The 18,648-nt window shown below is 37.4% G+C and overlaps 1 protein-coding gene across 2 annotated transcripts in view; it reads left to right on the forward strand.

Moving 5' to 3' along the window:
* The window catches only part of LOC150110719 (uncharacterized), a 487,651-nt gene that overhangs the window by 286,965 nt on the left and 182,038 nt on the right, over positions 1–18,648 (forward strand). For both annotated transcript variants that reach the window (XM_090400398.1, XM_090400407.1), the window contains exon 18: positions 12,449–12,580. In XM_090400398.1, coding sequence (XP_090256524.1) covers positions 12,449–12,580 — 132 coding nt within the window. The remainder of the gene's footprint in view (positions 1–12,448; positions 12,581–18,648) is intronic.

The raw sequence follows: 18,648 nt of genomic DNA on the forward strand, positions 1-18,648 counted from the left end.
AGCCTACTATGGACAAACAGAAAGAACTGTGGACATCCGCCTCGGTGAACACAAAAAAAATATATCCGAGACTTTCGCTATGGCAAGTCGGGTCTGGCAGACCATGCTTTGGATACCTGCACTTCTGTAATTAAATTATATAAAAACAGTGAACAGTTCCCAATAAAAAAAAGGCATCTGGCAAGGTGACACCATATCTCCCAAATTATTTACAGCTGCACTAGAGGAAGTCTTTAGAAGCCTTGATTGGGAACCAAAAGGAATAATAAACATAAATGGAGGAAGGCTGCAGCATCTGAAATTTGCAGATGGTATTCCTAATAGCAGGTAATCTTGAAGATCTGGAAGAAAGGCTAAATCAGCTAAATGAAGCCTCCAGAGTAATTAGATTAAAAATACATAGAGAAAAAAACAAAAATAATGATGAATAAATATATTAACCATAGAACTGTCAAAGTTGAAAACCATGAAATAGAACAAGTTACTTCATATGCATATTTGGCCCAATTGTTATCCTTTTAGGAGTGCCAAAGAAAAGAGATTGAACGAAGAATTCACCTTGGATGGATGGATAAGATCTCAAAGAGGTCATGGATATTGTAAAATACATTAAACAGGCTAAGTGGAGATGGGCTGGCCATATTACCAGATTCAGTGACGGGAGATGGACTAGAAAAACAACAGAGTGGAGACCAATGGATGGAGCAAGACAAAGAGGAAGACCAAGAAGAAGGTGGAGGGATGAACTGGAATTAATTGCAGGAGTGAGATGGATGGGAGAGGCAGAAAACCGAGTGATCTGGAAAACCATGGGGGAGACCTTCGTCCAGCAGTGGACAGAACCAAAAGGTTGAAGAAGAAGACACGGGATCAATTAAAAAAAAAAAAAAAAAAAAAAAGGACTGCACAGAAGCTTTTACAAGTCAGAGAGGTTGTTCCTGGAATCAACGGAAACCCTGAAACATACTCCCAAACCTCAACAAGTATGGCTGTATAAATCTACCAAAGATTTGGGAAACAGTTATCCTGAGACCAAATTATTATTATTTTTTTTTTTAAACTTAGATGCTGCCTAATTAAGACTTTAGTCTTTGTGTTGCACACTACAATTACTCATACTAGTCCCACTGTTACACCGGATTGCAGTTGTTTCGCTACTCTAACAAACTTTGTTTGTATGCGCTGAAGATGCTGGATATAATACCAGTGAAATATCAATCTGTGTTCACATCTATACCTTTAAAATCCAATCAACAAATTGATCAGAGAGCTTGCAGGAATATACCGCTGCCATACTACGAGTTGCCCTAGCTGAACCTAATAGGAAAGGCATGAATGCTAAAAGTGTCCGTATATTGCCCTCTATTGGTCCATTTTGATAGGTTTCACTAGTCTGAAAGCTGTTTCAAACTCATTGGTTTTTGCCCGAGACTAGGCACCAACCGAGAGTTCGCTCATGGAAAATACACCTCTCCGATGCTTCACGTTCCCTAGTATTGAGAGTTTTTGCTCTCTTAGGTTTCTGTTTAGTCTCTGACAAAAACCAATGAGTTTGAAACAGCTGCCAGACTAGTGAAACCTATTAAAATGGACCAATAGAAGGTAATATACGGGCTTTTAGCATTCATGCCTTTCCTATTAGGTTTGGCTAGGGCAACTCGTAGTACGGCGGCAGTGTGTTCCCGCAAGCTCTCGGGTCAATTTTGGCACGAAACTTTTATAGTTTCTGTGTTCGGCTTTGAAATGATGTTGGATTTAATATCCACTTAATTTATATAATTTTGCATCGCCGAACTAAAGCCTTTGTCTCTTTATTTTAGTAAAAGTTTTTTTTTTTAATTTTGCAAGTTGTTTAAAGGTGCCATTAAGGTTGTATTTCAGAAGTATTCTGTTTATTTTATCTGATATCTCTTTTATGTATAGATTGGCTACAGTTTTATTATAATCTTGTTTATTTTTATTATTAGATGAAGTCTTGTGAAGAATTTTACTTGTAGTATTTTTGCTGTAGCCATTTTTTAGGATTGTACTTTTTAGTACTTGCTCATGGAACAAATCTTTAAAGCCCTGTTTTGTAGTGTGTTAACAACACCTATTTTTCGTATGGGGTAATGGTAAGAGCTTATGTGTATTTACGAGGTGTGACAATTTAAGTACTGGAATGGCTGTGTAGTGTCGCCCGTGTGGTGGTTTGGTTGGAGTCACGTGAGTAATCGTCTTTGTGCATGTTTTAACTAATATGTGTAAACCTCAAGCCGAAAGAGCTAGTTGGCTATTGCAAAAACAATAGAGATCTGCATGTAAACTTTTGCATGATTGATGTGTGATCAAAATTTGGAGCAGTGTGTTAACATCAAATTTTGTGTGAAAATCAGCAAAACTTCTACTGAAACATTAGAGCTATTGAAAGTAGCATATGGTGTGGATGCTCTGAAAATGTCAAGTGTCTTTGAGTGGCATAAGAGATTTAAAGGTGGGCAAGAAGATATGAACGATGACCCCAGAAGTGGGCAGCCAAAAACAAAAATGACGGACACAAATGTGAACAGAGTGCAAGATTTGGTTTGGTTTGACAGACAATTAAGTGTGCGATTAATGGTTGATGAATTGCAAATGAATCGAGGGACAGTCAGGGTAATTTTAACTGAATATGGTTTTTGCCTCTGATCTTGACGAATGAACAGAAGCACCGGTGGCTTCAAGTTGCGACTGATCTTTCTGCAAATAAGCACATGTTTCTGAGATTAATTATGAGTGACGAAACCTGGTGCTTCCAGTACTATCCCGAAACAAAATGCCAGGGCATACAGTGGAAAACCCCTAGTTCGCCATGTCCAAAAAAAGCACACATGTCACGTTCACAGTCAAAACCATGCTGGTGTGTTTCTTTGATCACAAAGGGATAGTCCACTATGAATTCATTCAACAGGGACAAATGGTCAACCAATAATACTATTTAGAGGTGCTGAAAAGATTACGAGATTCTGTTTGGAGAAAAATACCTGAGTTGTGTCCTGACAAGTGAATCATCCATCGCAACAAAGCGGCAAGCTATAGTTCACTCATTGTGAGAGAGTTTCTGGCAAAAAAATCAATTACTAAATTAGGTCATCCTGCTTATTCACCCAACTTAGCTCCCTGTAATTTCTGGCTCTTTCCAAAATTAAAGACTGTGCTAAAAGGACGAAGATTTTCTGACATCGCTGATATCCAGCATAATGTGATAAATGAACTCAAGAGTATTCCAGAAAAAAGAATTCAGGCCTGTTTCCAAAAATGGGAACACCATCTAAACCAGTGTATAAATGACAACTTTGAAAGCGACAGCAGCCACTAATGTATAGTTCTGAACATAGGTTTTTTACAGGTGCATTCCAGGAATTAAATTGTCACACCTCATATTGGCCAGTATGTATTGCTTAGCAAAACAGGGAAAGAAGACTTCTGAAACTTTTGACAAGTGTATCTAGAAATGAAAGTGTGTTCTGACTTTCAGTTGTGATGACTTTGTGTGTTTATATTGTTTTTTAGATTGATGAGGAGGGAGTCTAAAGTCTGTAGGCTCTGGTGCCAGATCATGAAAACATCGTCAATGTACCTAAGCCAGACTTTGGGTTTTAAAGTAAAGGAACGTAGCTCACATTTGCTCAAAAGCTTCCATATAAAAGTTAACAATTAGAGGTGATGACAGACAGCCCATGGCTGTTCCTTCTTTTTGCAGGTAAAACATATTTTGCTACACAAAATAACCAGAATGTAATACATGGACAAAGAGCACTGTGATACCGGGCAGAAAATTGTCCTGTAAAAGAAGAATTGTGTCACAGTTTGGGACATTTGTGAAAAGGGCAAAGCCATCAAAACTGGCTGATAAACCACTTTTATCAAGTGTGATGTCATTAATTTTGTTTAGAAAGTGTTGTGTGTTTTTTTTTATAGGACAGTGGAATGACCTACCAACTCCTCCTGACCTCTAGTGGGAAAGAAGCCTGTCTACATGACAGTTTTTTTTCCCACTAGAGGTCAGGCCAGTAGAATAATGATTGTTCAAATCATTTTTCATTCAAGTCTCTTTGGTATTTGGTTTGAAATGTAACGTAACTTATCTTTGTATATACACTGCTTGGAAAGCAGTCAACAGACACTCCCATTGGCAAGGTGCATTGTGATATGTAACAAGTCACATGTTTGTAGCCAGTATAAATTGGAGGAACATGGTGCTACCAAGTCATTGCAAATGTGTCTGGGTGAAATGGCTGTGAGAAGAGAACTGACAGAGTTTGAAAGAGTCATTGTCATAGGATGCAATGTTGCAGGCCAATCTGTATGTTGTCAAATTGTTAACAACTTAAACATCCCAGGTCAACAGTCAGTGATACCATACTGAGATGAAAGCTTAGGGAGTCAACTGCAAGTACTATGACCCATCACACTCACCAAATGCAACTATAGGGTGCTACAAAGGATAATATGTAAAAACCACCATTTGTCGGCAGACATATTGAATGTAGAGTTCTGGGCATCGACTGGAATACGAATCTGCACAAAAACATTCAGAACCGAGGCTCACAACATGGGTTTTCATGGTAGGACCGCAATATGCAAGCCCCCACATTACTTAAACAAACAATCAGTGTTGTCTTCAGTGGTGCAAAGAGTATGAATAGTGAGACATGGAAGTTTGGAAAATTGTTATGGAGCGATGAATCAAGTGCATCCTCTATCAAGCAGATGGGTGTAGATGTGGTGGATGTCTGGTGAACATGTTTTATCAGAATGTGTAACCCAAACTATGAAATTCAGAGGTGGCTGTGTGATGGCATGGTTCTGTTGTTCCTGGTTTGGCTTTGGACTTCTGTTTGTAGTGCCACGAACGTTGAACTCCGAGAGATATGTAAATATTCTGGGAAATGCCATGCTTATTACTTTCTGGCATTTCTACAGAATTGGTGATTGTCTCTTTCATCAAAACAGTGCACTATGTTATAAGGCTGCTGCTGCTATAACTGCATGATTTGTGGACATGAACATCACCACACTTGACTGGCCTCCACAGAGCCCTGAACTCAACCCGATTAAACATAATTCGAGCATTGGGTGAGGTCAAGGGACATTCTCCCACAACAGTCTAGGACTCATTATGTGACTGCAGGAAAAATGGTCCAAAATTCCCACTGATCGCTATCTTACACATGTGGAAAGTATACCCTGTAGAATTGCTGTAGGCATCACAGTGAAAGGAGGTCCTACATCTTATTTAGGTGGCCACTGTGGCTGTTTGTTCCTCAAAAACTGTGGTGTTCATTGATTTCCTTCCATGCAATGTACACTCCAGATGTGGACTTTAATATGAAGGCCAGGACATTGGGAAATTAAAGTAATTATTCTTAACACAGTTTTAGTCCTCATAATTTATCAAAATGAATGCCAGTCACCATGTAACATTAAAGGAAAGAATTCTCATAATCCATGGAGATTTAGTACATGAGTGTTGCAATCACTACTTTTTTGATTAATCAACTAGCATTTTTAAAAAGACAGCAATCTTATTCCTAACTGCATCAAGCTAAAAAGGAAATTGATTCTGTCAAAAGCACTAATAATTTAGTCAAAATTAGGTTCTAAATTTAAAATTGTAACGTTTCTGTTATTTAAATGAAGATATTTGGGATGTCCTTGAGAGGATTACTGTACAGCTAAACATACCATTGAAACAAAGTAAAACTTATAGCCAAATTTCTTAAGAATGAAACAGCAGCAGCATGATTTAAGCAGCCAATGGAAAAATTTAAATTTATCATCATTGAATGTCTTTGAAAACAACTAACCACAAGCCAGTGATAACAAGAGCAACCAACTACTAAAAAAAGAGGATCAAACCAGAAATAAGTGATAACAGGAGCAACCAATGGCCTTCATTGAGCAGTTATGCAATTAACTTTTCAAGCTATGCCGTGAACATTGATGAACTTTCGCTACTTAGTAAAGGCATAAACTTTGCTGTGGCACCCAGAACAGTTAATAAATTAGGCTTTATATACCATACTGAAAGAAGCATAAGATTTTTCTCAACTATTACAATAGCTGATAAAATACAATTAGAAACCTCTAACATTTTCAATACTACTAAAGCAATAACTAGTAATTATGCTAGTTATTGGTTTAGTACTATTAGTAGCTGTGAAATCTTTAAAAGCAAGTCAGGATATCATAATTACTATAGCTGATAAAGGCAATACCATGGTTATCTTAAACTGAACAACTTGCCTTGAAAATCTTAATCACTTAGTCTCAGACAGCAACACTTATCAATTTGTGAAATATAACCCAACTAATCAGATTAAAAAGAAAACAGTAGAATTATGGAAATTAATCACTTCCTGGCTCACTGATACATTAAAAAACTACTTCTACACTATGCTTGTTCTCCGAGAATTTACAATTTGCATGAGAAGTAGAATGTACCTCTTCAGCCAATAGTTGAAGATATCAACAGCCCCATTTATTATCTAGCTAAGAAACATGACCTATTAACTCAAGGAGTTAGTAGGTCATGCCCCTCCTATATAAAATACACACATTTTGTAAACAAAATTAAGGACTTCACACTTGATAAAAGTGATTTATTAGTCAATTTTGAACAACTTTGTCCTGTTCACAAAAGTCCCAATCAATGACACAGTTCTTCTTATACTGCCCAATATCATGGCATGCACTCTTTACCCATGTACTACGTTCTGGTTATTTTGTGCGCAAAAATACTTTTTACCTGCACAAAGAAGGTACACAGTTGTAGTCTCCATAATTTATTAAAATGAATATGTTAATCATGTAGCATTAAAGGAAAAGTAGTCCTTGGTTTGACTGTTAGAAGAAAGACTTGAATTTTAAATTTAAATTTTGTTATAGCTTTATTTTCCAAATTAAAATTTAATTATAAGGCAGGCCCAGAAAGCAGTTCTGATTGGTTGTAATAAAAAAAAATGACATTTTCAGTATTAATTATCACAATTTTACACATAATGTCATCTACTTCATAAATTTGTGCCTACACTGAGACATCTGTCATATTGGGGGCACATGTTTTTGTATCTCCTCATACTGAAATAGTCGGGTGCCAGTATTTTGACCCTATTCTTCATGGTTCACTTCACACCATCATCACTTTTGAATTGTTTAGAACTGCTAAAAATTTCTTCAAGTGGAAAAAAAGATGAAAGTCACTGGGTTAGATCAGAGCTATAGAGTGGGCACTAGAATACTTCCCAGTTGAATTGTGCAAGCAGTTAGTTGCTCGAGCAACAGCATGGAGTTATGTATTTTATGAATCAAAATAACTCCTGAGTTGAGAAAGCCTTTTCTTTTGTTTCAAATGAACCACCACAATTAGAAATTGTTAATTCTTGACCACAAAGATTAATGAAAATTAACTATTATTTAGATATTGGTCAAGTGTAGGTGAATAACTAATTTAATTACCAACTAGTTTCGCTGGCTTGTGCTGTCTGTTTTATCAGGGTACAATCAGGAAAGCAAAGAAACGAAAATTACAAGCTAAACGTTAACTGACAATTCTATTTCAATAACAAAATAGTAGTGCGCATGAAACAATACGTGTGTCACAGATACATGATTTACTTGTTGAGGTGCATTTTGTAGTTTGCACTTAAGTTCATTCCTTGTGTTTTTATTGATCTAATTAAAGTCTTCCATATATCTGGTAGGATTAAACCTTGGTTCCTGTTGAGGTTATTTGTGGAACGGGCGACTTTAGCAACTTCTTTGAAGATTCTGGAACGGTAGTTTTCTTCTATATATGGCATAAGACTTTTATTCCATTCAATAATGTGGTTGGTTGTAGAGAAGTGGGAAGAAAGGCCAAAAATATCTTGTCTGTTGTTTCTAACATAGCTGATGTGTTCCTTTTGTCTCACTTCGAAGCTTCTAGATGTCTGACCAATGTAACTTAGACCACAGGAACAAGGGATGTTATAAACTCCTGCATGTTTGTAGAAAGGATTGAAATCTTTTTTTGATCTTAGAAATTTCTGGATAGTTTCAACTGGCTGGAAGGTCACTCTAATATTGTGTGGTTTTAGGAGGCAAGCTAGTTTTTTGGAGATGTTACCAACGTATGGAATAGTTATAGTAGCTATATATTGGGTGTCATCTTGTCTTTGTGGTATATCAGAGAAGAGAATCTTGTTAACAAGTCCTCTAGGGTAACCATTTAGGAGTAGATCGTTAGATATTTTATTTGATTCTTCTTGTAGATCATTATGATCTGTGGTGAATTGTATAGCTCTTTTCTTTAGCATATGAATAATGCTGAGTTTTTGGGAGATGTGGTGTGATGAGCTAAAATTTACATAACTTCCAGTATTTGTTGGTTTTCTATAAACTGATAAGTTGACACTGTTATTTTCTTTTTTCTTTATTATGTTGTCTAGGAATGGTAGTTGTTTGTCCTTTTCAAGATCTAGTGTGAATTTGATAGTATGGTGGAACATATTGATTTTGTTTAGGTAATCTAATAGCTCTGCCTTTTTTTTTTGTGGTTCCAAATGATAAAGATGTCATCAACAAATCTGAACCATGCCTTAGGTTTTGGATTAATTTGAGATAAGATTTTACTTTCAAGATCTTCCATAAATAAGTCAGCACAAGAGGGTGAGAGGGTGCTGCCCATGGCCAATCCGGTTAATTATTTGTAAATTATTTTCTTCCATATGAAATAGTTAGAAGATAGACAGTGACTGAACAATGAAGAGACGTCTTGTGGGAATAAATTGTCTAAGACGTTGATAACTTCAACCACTGGAATGTTGGTAAACAGGGAAGTGACATCAAGGCTGGCAAGTATATCATTTTCAGAGATAGAGATGTTGTTTAATATCTAGCTAAAATTCTACAACAACACATCCATAATTCAGATACTTATATTAAAAATTCTCAACATTTTATAAAAAATAAAAAACATCTCTATCTCTGAAAATGATATACTTCCCAGCCTTGATGTAACTCAAAAACTCAGCATTGTACATATGTTAAAGAAGAGAACTGTCCGGATTACAACAGACCAAATAGATCTCCAAGATGAATTGACACTGATATCCAACAACCTTATCTTGAATGGCTACCCCCGGAGACTTGTTAACAAGATTCTGTTCTCTGATCCACCACAAAGACAACAAGAAGACACTCGATATATTACCACAATCGTCATTCCGTACGTGCCTCTAACATGCTTGCTAAACTCCTCAAACCACATAGAATAAGAGTGACCTTTAAACCTAAAGATACAATTCGACAACTCTTAAGATCTCCAAAAGACTTCCATCCTTTCTTTAAATATGCTGGAGTTTATAATATCCCATGCTCGTGCGGTTTAAGTTACATCGGCCAAACTTCAAGAAGCCTTGAGATAAGACAGAGAGAGCACATCGGATATGTCAAAAACAACAGACAAGATATATCGGACTTATCTTCCCATTTCTCCACAACCAACCATGTCATTGAGTGGGATAAAGCTGTACTCCTTACATGGAAGAGGATTACGCACTCGTATTTTTAAAGAAGCCACAACAGTCGCCCGTTCTGTAGAAAATCTTAATAGGAACCAAGGTTTAATTTTATCTAAGATCTGGAAGACCCTAATTAGATCTCTAAACACACAAGAAATGAACTTTAGTACCAACTATAAAACATTCCTAAACAACAACAAGTGAAATCATGTACGTGCCACACGTGTATTGCACACATTCAGTGTTGTTTTGTAATTTATAATTAGAATTCTGTTAATGTCTAGTCTGTAACATGTTTTGTTAGCTTTAGTTCCTATCATCAGACCTGTACTCTGAAGATGCCAACAGCTTTAGTTGGGGAAACTAGTTGGTATTAAAATATTTTTTTCTCAGATACTTGATCAACATTTCCGAAATAGTCAATTCACAATTTCCAAGGATGCTCAGTCATCCTCTCTCTATCCTCCATAAAATGAAAAATTTGACCTATTGCGGGTGTCTGCAGTTCACACATTCTCAGTCTGTACTTGTAATCTACATAATTTGAACTTCTATGCACTTTCTCCACTATATCTGCATCACATCAAAAACCAGGAAACGAGATCTAGGTATAGTAGTCCAGGTGAGGTTAGATCAAGGGAAGCAAAACCACTTCCTTATACTTGCAAGTCACACTTCATTTCAACATTGTTATTATCCTCTGGGTTGAATTTGCAGGTTTTGCTATGTGACTCTTGAACTTCAGCTTCCTATCTTTCAAACTATAGTATCCTTAGTCTGATCAGTTTCTTCTAGAATGATCTTCCCATCATTGTGATTGAAGGTCTCATCACTCCAAAATGTATAACTTTACATAGAAATAAGGGAATGTTAAAGATCCAATCTTATTTCAAAGCCAAATACGTGTAGAAACTTTGAAAGTTTTATAAAATTAACATCAGAGAACTTATGAGAATACAATCATTAGCATCAGTGTTGCCTTAGCTTGCACTCCTTAAAAGGGAAGGGAAGCAAAGCAAGCAAGCACTGCCCAGCAATCCATATATTCACCTTTTATTAGGACTTATGATAAAGGTTTCACTGTCTTGACAGCTCTTTCAAACTGGTTGATTCTCTTCAGAAATCAGGCAGAAACCTTAAGAGAGCAAAAATTCCCCATTTAATACCAAAGCAGTGCTATGTTTAGAGAGTTGTATTTTTCATATATGAACGATCAGTTTTTACATAGGTAATTATGAAATAAAGCCATATGACTTCATTTCACTGATGTAAATTAGAAATAATGGATATTAAAGATCCAACGTTATTTCAAAACTGAAAATGCAGTGGAAACTTTTAAAGTTTTGGAAAGTTGACCAGATCTTATGAGAATATAGTCCTTAGCATCAGAGTTTCCTTCTCCTGCACTGTTTAAAAAACACAGGCACTGCCCAGCCATCCATATATCTACTTATTATTATTGCTTTTGATAAAGGTCTCACTAGCCTGACAACTGTTTTGAACTAGTTAGTTCACTTCAGAGAGCAAAAACCTGTATTCAGTTCCAAAGCAATCTTATGTCAGAGGGTGGCATTTTTCATAGGTGAACTCTCAATCGTTCATAATGGTAATTATCAGAAAAAAGAAAGAGCCAGTAATAAAAAACAGTAATAAAAATTGAAGTTACAAAAAACTGAGAATTACAGGCAAAAAATGCAATACATAATTGACACAAAAACGTTGTATTTTTCAAGTTGTTCTATCTAACGCGCTATTGTTTGTTGCATGCGAGCTTGCAAGTTCTCTTGAACGCCAGTATTGAACAACTGCAGCATTGCTATCAGGGATGTTGTAACTCAAATTGTTGTTCAAATGTTCAGGATTAAGGAGGATTTCTCTGGACTCCACGATTTTCCTTTCAAACTCATCACTGCAGCGAAAAATGTTTTCGGATTTATCCCAGCAAACTGAGTGACTCTGTAGATCATCATGAGGATTGTTTGAGAAAAGAACATGACTGGATAGGGCAGATGCATGTGATCTTTTATAGGAGATGTCTCTCTTATGCTCCTCTATATACGAAATTCAACAGATTTGTTAGTCTGTTATTACCATTGTTACCATTACAACCGAGTAGAAGCTCAGGAATACACATATATATATATGTGTGTGTGTGTGTGTGTGTGTGTAATAAATTTTTTACCTTAGGGATATTGTATATTAGGATAACCAAGTTATTTTATAAACTTGGTTATTTTAATCCTAATCCCAAGTATGCAAACAATTAAGTTTGTGCCTGAAACAAAGTTCAAGTCTAAAGATGATACAACACCAGGGCAACTCATTGTAAAGGTGGGTAAAGCTCTGATCACTATTCTTAGTATTTTCCCATAATGTAAAGCACATCTCACTAGAAGATGTATACTGCAATGCATTATGGGTGGGGTCACTACCCAGACCAGTTTCAACCTTTTTTGAGGTCTCCTCAGGGAGTAGCTAGACCCTAAATACCAAGGTTATAGTAATACGGAGCCTTATCAACTTTACCTATAGAAGTTGCAACAAGGTGTTTTTATTTTTAATAAAAATCTCTGGAGGAGATATAGATGTAATAAATTTTTTACTCCAATTCAAATCTTTACAATGAGTTGCTTGTTTTTTTTTTTTTTTTTTTTTTTTTTTTTTTTTTGTACATATCCTTTTTTAAAGCATTCTCATTATAATAGCATATATCATAATTATTAGCAACATTATTATTATTGACAACAATTTAGATGATTTTTTTGAAAAATAAAATCTGGTTCTTCCTATCCCTAGTCATTTGTGAAATTAACTTACTAAGGTGATTTTTGGTCCAGTTAATCCTAATAAGCAGGCAGCGCCACCCAGTGTATTTTTAATGTAAATTTTTAATTTGAGTGACATTAATATTCTGCTGTTTTTAGCTTCATCAAGATCTTGGAGGAAGTCACAGGCAACCTTCTCGATCAGCCAGCCACATTGAAGGAACTCACGTATCCCATCATACAAGGACTGGGACAGATGGAAATTGCTTAACTTCACCACTACTTCCAGAGGTATTTTTCCATTCCCCTCGCCCCTCTCCTTTATTTGCATGTTAGGATATATAATGTATATAATTATTATTTTTGTGTGATGTATCATAATAACATCACAAACAAAAAGAGAATAGATCTTAGTACACAAATTTCATTGCTGTTTCAATGAAATTTCAGTGGAATGGAATATCATATGTGATTGACAGCAAACATTTATTAGAAATGTGAGAGTATTTTTACAATAATAATAAATATAAAAGTTATGGCATGATTGTAACTCACTTATCATTACAAGTATATCATTATTATAATATTAACATTATTGTGATTGTCTGTGGAAATATTAGTGCTGGTGATGGGCAGTAGATGGCGTTGGTGTAGTTTTGGTTAGTTCCTTTCTTTCCATGTGATGTTACAGTACCCCCCCCCCCCTTTTTTTTTTTTTTTTTTTTTTTTACGTGTAAGTACAGCACCATCTGAGTCCCCCCAAATTTTATCCGGTCTCCGGAACCCGTATAGGCTGACGAATCAGGCCTATGGCTGGGTCGATATTCCTGACTGTAATCCGTGTGTTCAGAAGACCAGTTTGCCTGCTTGCGAGATGAAAAACCCCAGATAAACTGGCGGGGAAAACCCTGCTGTCCACGCCCAAGACCGGCTAACTTGGCTATGGCTGAGGAAAATCCTTAAGTTCCTCATGTCGTCGATGGGAATCGAACCTAGGACACTCCTTCCCCAGGCATGTGGTTGCGAAGCGCAAAGCCACTAGGCTAACCACGCTGACTGTGGTTAGTTGTAGTTGGTGGATTGAATGGTGGAGACAGAGAGATGTGGAGTAGTTGTCCTCCCTTGATGAGTCTTTGGACTCCCTGGAGGTGTCACGTAATAATAATAATGTGCCAAAGTGTTGATAATATTGCCTTCTTTCAACAACCTGTTAAACCAGCTGATCAAACCGTATCATGGACAGACTAAAGGCTAGATAATGCAGGAACATTGCTCTAGAGACCGAACATGGAACACCTCACATGACTTTTTCAAGCTACTTTAAGCCTGTAATGAGCAGAGTTGTAGTTGGTGGTCTCACACTAAATAGCATAAATTGTATATTGCATAAAAACGTTTACCAGCATCCATGCTGTTATGAGATTTAAACCCAGATCTTGTTGGTTGATGAGCAAGTATTCTTATCCACTTGGCCAACAAGGCTGGCAAAGTCAATATATTGTTTTCTTCACATGATCCCCACCCACAAAAGGTTGTAGATCAATAACATGTTAGTATACGGTGGGTCAGCTAAGAATTTTTTTTGTCTGTTTTATCAATTCTATATATTTTTATCTATTTTTTATATAACATGGAAACTGTACTCTAGAGATAAAACCAGAAACTTTTTCAAACTTCAAGGCCTCCAATAAGTGGGGCAGTGGTCTCACACTGGAGATGTAATTCATTTCTCACCTAAAGACAGTTTACAAACATTGCTCATGGTAGGATTCAAATCCACATCCTGTTGGTTGGAGACCAGATATGCCACTTGGCCAACCAGGCCAGCATATCACATATGCAGATGTTTTTAGGAAGATGATGAGAATGTATATGAATTGGTGCCTAAATATTTAATTATCTATTTTTTATATAACATGGAAACTGTGCTCTAGAGATAAAACCAGAAACTTTTTCAAACTTCAAGGCCTCCAATAAGTGGGGCAGTGGTCTCACACCGGAGATGTAATTCATTTCCCACCTAAAGACAGTTTACAAACATCAATGCTCATGGTAGAATTCAAATCCACATCCTGTTGGTTGGAGACCAGATATGCTAACCACTTTGCCAACCACACCAGCATATCACATATGCAGGTGTTTTTAGGAAGATGATGAGAATGTATATGAATTGGTGCCTAAATAATTAATTATTATTTAAAATATTTTCTTGACGTCAAATTGAATTCATCAGAGAACAGTATACAAGTATGTAGCAATGCATGCCTGTGTGTTGATAAGAAACTAGATGGCAAGAAAGACTGATACAAAGAAAAATGAAGCAATGCCTACAATCCTAAAAGATGCAACTTAATGGGTACGACTAGTACCTCTTGGCTGTTAGGCCAAATCCTAAGAATGCATCTCCAAGATATATGTCAGTTTTTGAGCTAAATTTTTTGAGGGAAGGGTAGAAGAGGATTCAAGAAAAATCTTTCATTGTTTTTTAAAACTGCAGAGCATTTGGAAAAACTTCAAGTGTGGAATGATTTAATAGTTCCTTATTTTGTACTTGTTCATTATTTAAATCTAAAGTTTAGAATAGTCTAGAGATCATTTGAGGTAGATATTCTAGATGTTCCTTCATTTGTGTAGTGCAAAGTTTTCATATAAGAAATATGACACATCATCAGCAATGCTGTGGATGGGATTTACATTCAACTGGAAGAGCTTGGTGGTATTCGGAAGGAAGAATTTTAAAAATGAAACCAGGTGGGGGGGGGGGGGGTATCAACCTATCAGTGAAAGATTGAACTTATTATATTTTGTGCTATACTTGATCAGATGCCTTAGAGATATCCAGAACAATTGTTGGAATTACTCCAAATTTTAGCATGCCATCTGTTCAGTGGTGATGCAGTTAGCTTCTAGTGATTAACAGTGGTGGAATTCATACTGATGAGGGTTTATTCACAAATTTTTATAGGTTTCTGCAAGCAGCTTGTACATAGTATAGAAGTTGCTTGTTAATGCGTTTCTCCATTACTTTACTTTAGAATGAATTATGAAGAGCAGCTTATTGATAATTTGATGGGAAAAATTGGTTGCTTGGTTATTACATACATTTACATTAGCCAGGTGCTATCAGCCCGGGGGGACTTTTGGCCTCAAGCACCACATGTCGCCACTGGGCACGGTCCTCTGCGACTGTCCGCCACGTTCTGGTCTCCAGCCCGACAGCCTGCAGATCTTTCTTCTCCTGATCCGCCCATCTCCCTGATCGGGGTTGGGCCTCCCACACTTGTCTCACAGTCCTTTCGGGGCCGTACAGTACAGGTGACCCAGCCACTGAAGACGCCGGGCTCGCAGTTCCATCAAGACGTCTGCCGAGTTGTATAAAGCGTGTATGGTACTGCCTCCTCCAGACTCCGTCTGCCATGACCCCTTCATAGATACATCGTAGCATCTTGTTCTCGAATACTCTCAGGTGATCGGCTTGTCTTGCCGTGAGAGTCCACACTTCAGCACCGTAGAGGAGAACAGGCCTGATCAAAGTCTTGTATAGTCCCACCTTTGTAATCCAAGACAGCAAGCGCGAGGCGAAAAGGGGACGCACCTGATAATAGGCCACATTCGCAGCATTTACCGGACTCTGGACATCAGCCTCAACTTTGTTGTCTTCAGTCACGAAAGAACCTAAATACCTTCACCCTCTGAAACTGTGCAGCTCCCTCTGGATCTTGAGCAGCATGGCAACTCATAAAAAGGTATTTTGTCTTCTCGGCATTTATCTTCAGGCCAACTTCTTCTGCAGCTTCCTCATTAGCAGTAACCAATGGCACTGCATCGTCCCGTTGATGCGCCATGACGTTCAGGTCGTTCGCGTAGCCAAGAATCCTAACTTGCACCCCCATGTCGACTCCACCTGCAACTTGCTGTGTGTTTCTAATTACTTTTTCCAACACTAGATTGAAGAGAATCGGAGAAAGCCCATCACCCTGCTTCAACCGGTCCGACAGGTCACCTTCTGCTTTCACTCTTGCTCTTGAACCAGCTATGCACACCTGCACCATATACGGAGTTTTCAAGGAATTCCCAGCTCTTCTAACACCTGCCATATTATGGGGCATATTATTGAGTCATAGGCTTTAGAAAAGTCTATGAAAATATTATGAACTTCCCGGTTATATTCTTGGCACTTTTCAAAAACTTGGCGCAGCGTGAGGAGTTGGTCTATTGTAGAACGGTTCCTCCTGAAGCCTCTCTGGTAGTCACCAAGGCACTCTTCTGCATATGCTGTGAGGCGCATTAGCATGATGTTAGACAGCACTTTGTAGCCAGTCGACAGCAGTGAAATGCCCCTATAGTTGCCGCATTGAGCCTTATCTCCTTTCTTATATACTGGGGTGATCAGCGACTCCCTCCACTCGTCTGGCAGCCGTTCTTCTCGTAGGATCATCAAGATGAGCTGGTGCAGCTGCTTTAGCAGGACGTCCCCACCATTCTTCAGGAGCTCCGCCGGTATGCAGTCCACTCCTGGAGCCTTATTATTTTTCAGCATGCGGATAGCACGAGTAATCTCACTAAATGTTGGCTCTTCAATAAATGGTTCAGCAGTTTGATAAGGAGTATAATCCTCCGATATTGACGCAGCATTAACATTCAGCAAGTTCACGAAATATCTATGCCACCGAGCGAGAGCATCTTTTGAGTTTGTTAATATATTTCCACCCTCATCTCTTATGGTTGCCGCTTGTGTCTGGGCACCTTGCATGACTTTGATCGTCTGGTACATCTCCCGTCCATTATTCGTCATCCTATTTCTCTCTATACTAGCCACTTTCTCATTAAGATACTTCCGCTTTTCCCTGCGTAGGCATGTATTCATCACTCTTCTCACCCTCTCATATGCAGCTTTCTTCCTGCTATCCGTTAGGTAGTTCAATAGTGCTTCCCTTCGTTTCGCTACTTCTTCATACTCTCTATTAAACCATGCTTTTCTCCTCCTCTTTCTCTTTCCCACAGAGAAAGAGGAGGAGAAAAGAAAAGAAAACTTTCTCGAGGCAGCTAACGCGACCGTATTTTTGATGGTGTCCCACATCCCATCCGGATCATCCTGTAACTCCCCACAACGATTCTGCAACTCTAACTGGAAAGCCAGCTTGCCTTCCGCTGTTTTCAACTTGTCCAGGTCCCATGCCGATTGTATGGGACCTGGACAAGACTTCTCTAATGGTAGGACGTGCCAGCTTCTGGACCACAATTCTATGCTTGAAATCGTAGGCTACCAGATAATGGTTGCTATCTCCATCTGCTTCTCTGAAACCTCACATCCGAGATGGAGCTGTGGTGACGTCGATACACTTGTACATGGTCTATTTGGTTATTAGTCTAGCTAATAACCAAGCTGCAGAATAAATACTTAGAATATGTATGTGTGAAAAGATGGCACAATACAGGAGTCAACTCTGGAGTGCATACTATCCAAACTGTCTCAGAAATGTCATCAGGAAAAGCAGATTTTTTTAAATTTCTAGATTGCAAAGGCATTATGATTTCTCTCTAGCAAAACAAGAGTTATTTGTGAAAATCATGTGACTGGAATGTTAGGTAGACATTTACCAAGAATATCATTGTAAGAATTGTAAGAAAAGCACAAAGCCAAAAGCTTGGCTCTTTCAATGTCTGTTTTGTGTAATGATTAGAACCATCTGTGTGCATAAGATATGAAAACAGGATTAGAACAAATGACCAATAGCTTAGGCAAGAGACCAAAAAATATGACTTTGTTTTTATGTGAATCTAACTCACAAAAGTCTGTAAAATCTTATATTACTATGTTATATTTTTATATTGCAATGACGAATTCTGAAGTGTGGATTTTTACATTAGTATAATCTACCTGAAAAGAATATATACAAGCAACATTATTATACAAATTATAGTATATCTTTAATAGTATTTATAGTATTAATTAGTTAATACTATTCTCTAATTAATTAATTAAAGAAATACTATTAATAGTATAATAGTATTTCTCTAGTATTGAAAAGGATTATAAGCCACTGACTGTTTTTACATGGCTTAAAACATGCTCTAGCTTATACATATTTACTTGGCAATTTATACATGATTTTATATTCTAATTCATTTACAACTATTCTCTATTAAACTCATGGGTTATTTTAACACTGTTCAGAGCTTACACACTTGGATATTTACATGTTCCTGGGACATTAGTCGGTACATTTCCCATCCGGAGGCATAAGCATGTCCTTATCCACTCCTTCTGAGACAACAATGTTGGGTGGGGAAAAAGTGACTCATCATTTTTTTCCGACACAACACTTGTATACAGCTAATTTAGTGTTTTGACTAAT

This window comes from Typopeltis vanoorti, chromosome 1 (genome assembly GCF_054136105.1).
Source record: "Typopeltis vanoorti isolate ZY-2024b chromosome 1, IOZ_Tvanoo_1.0, whole genome shotgun sequence".
NCBI lineage: Eukaryota > Metazoa > Arthropoda > Arachnida > Uropygi > Thelyphonidae > Typopeltis > Typopeltis vanoorti.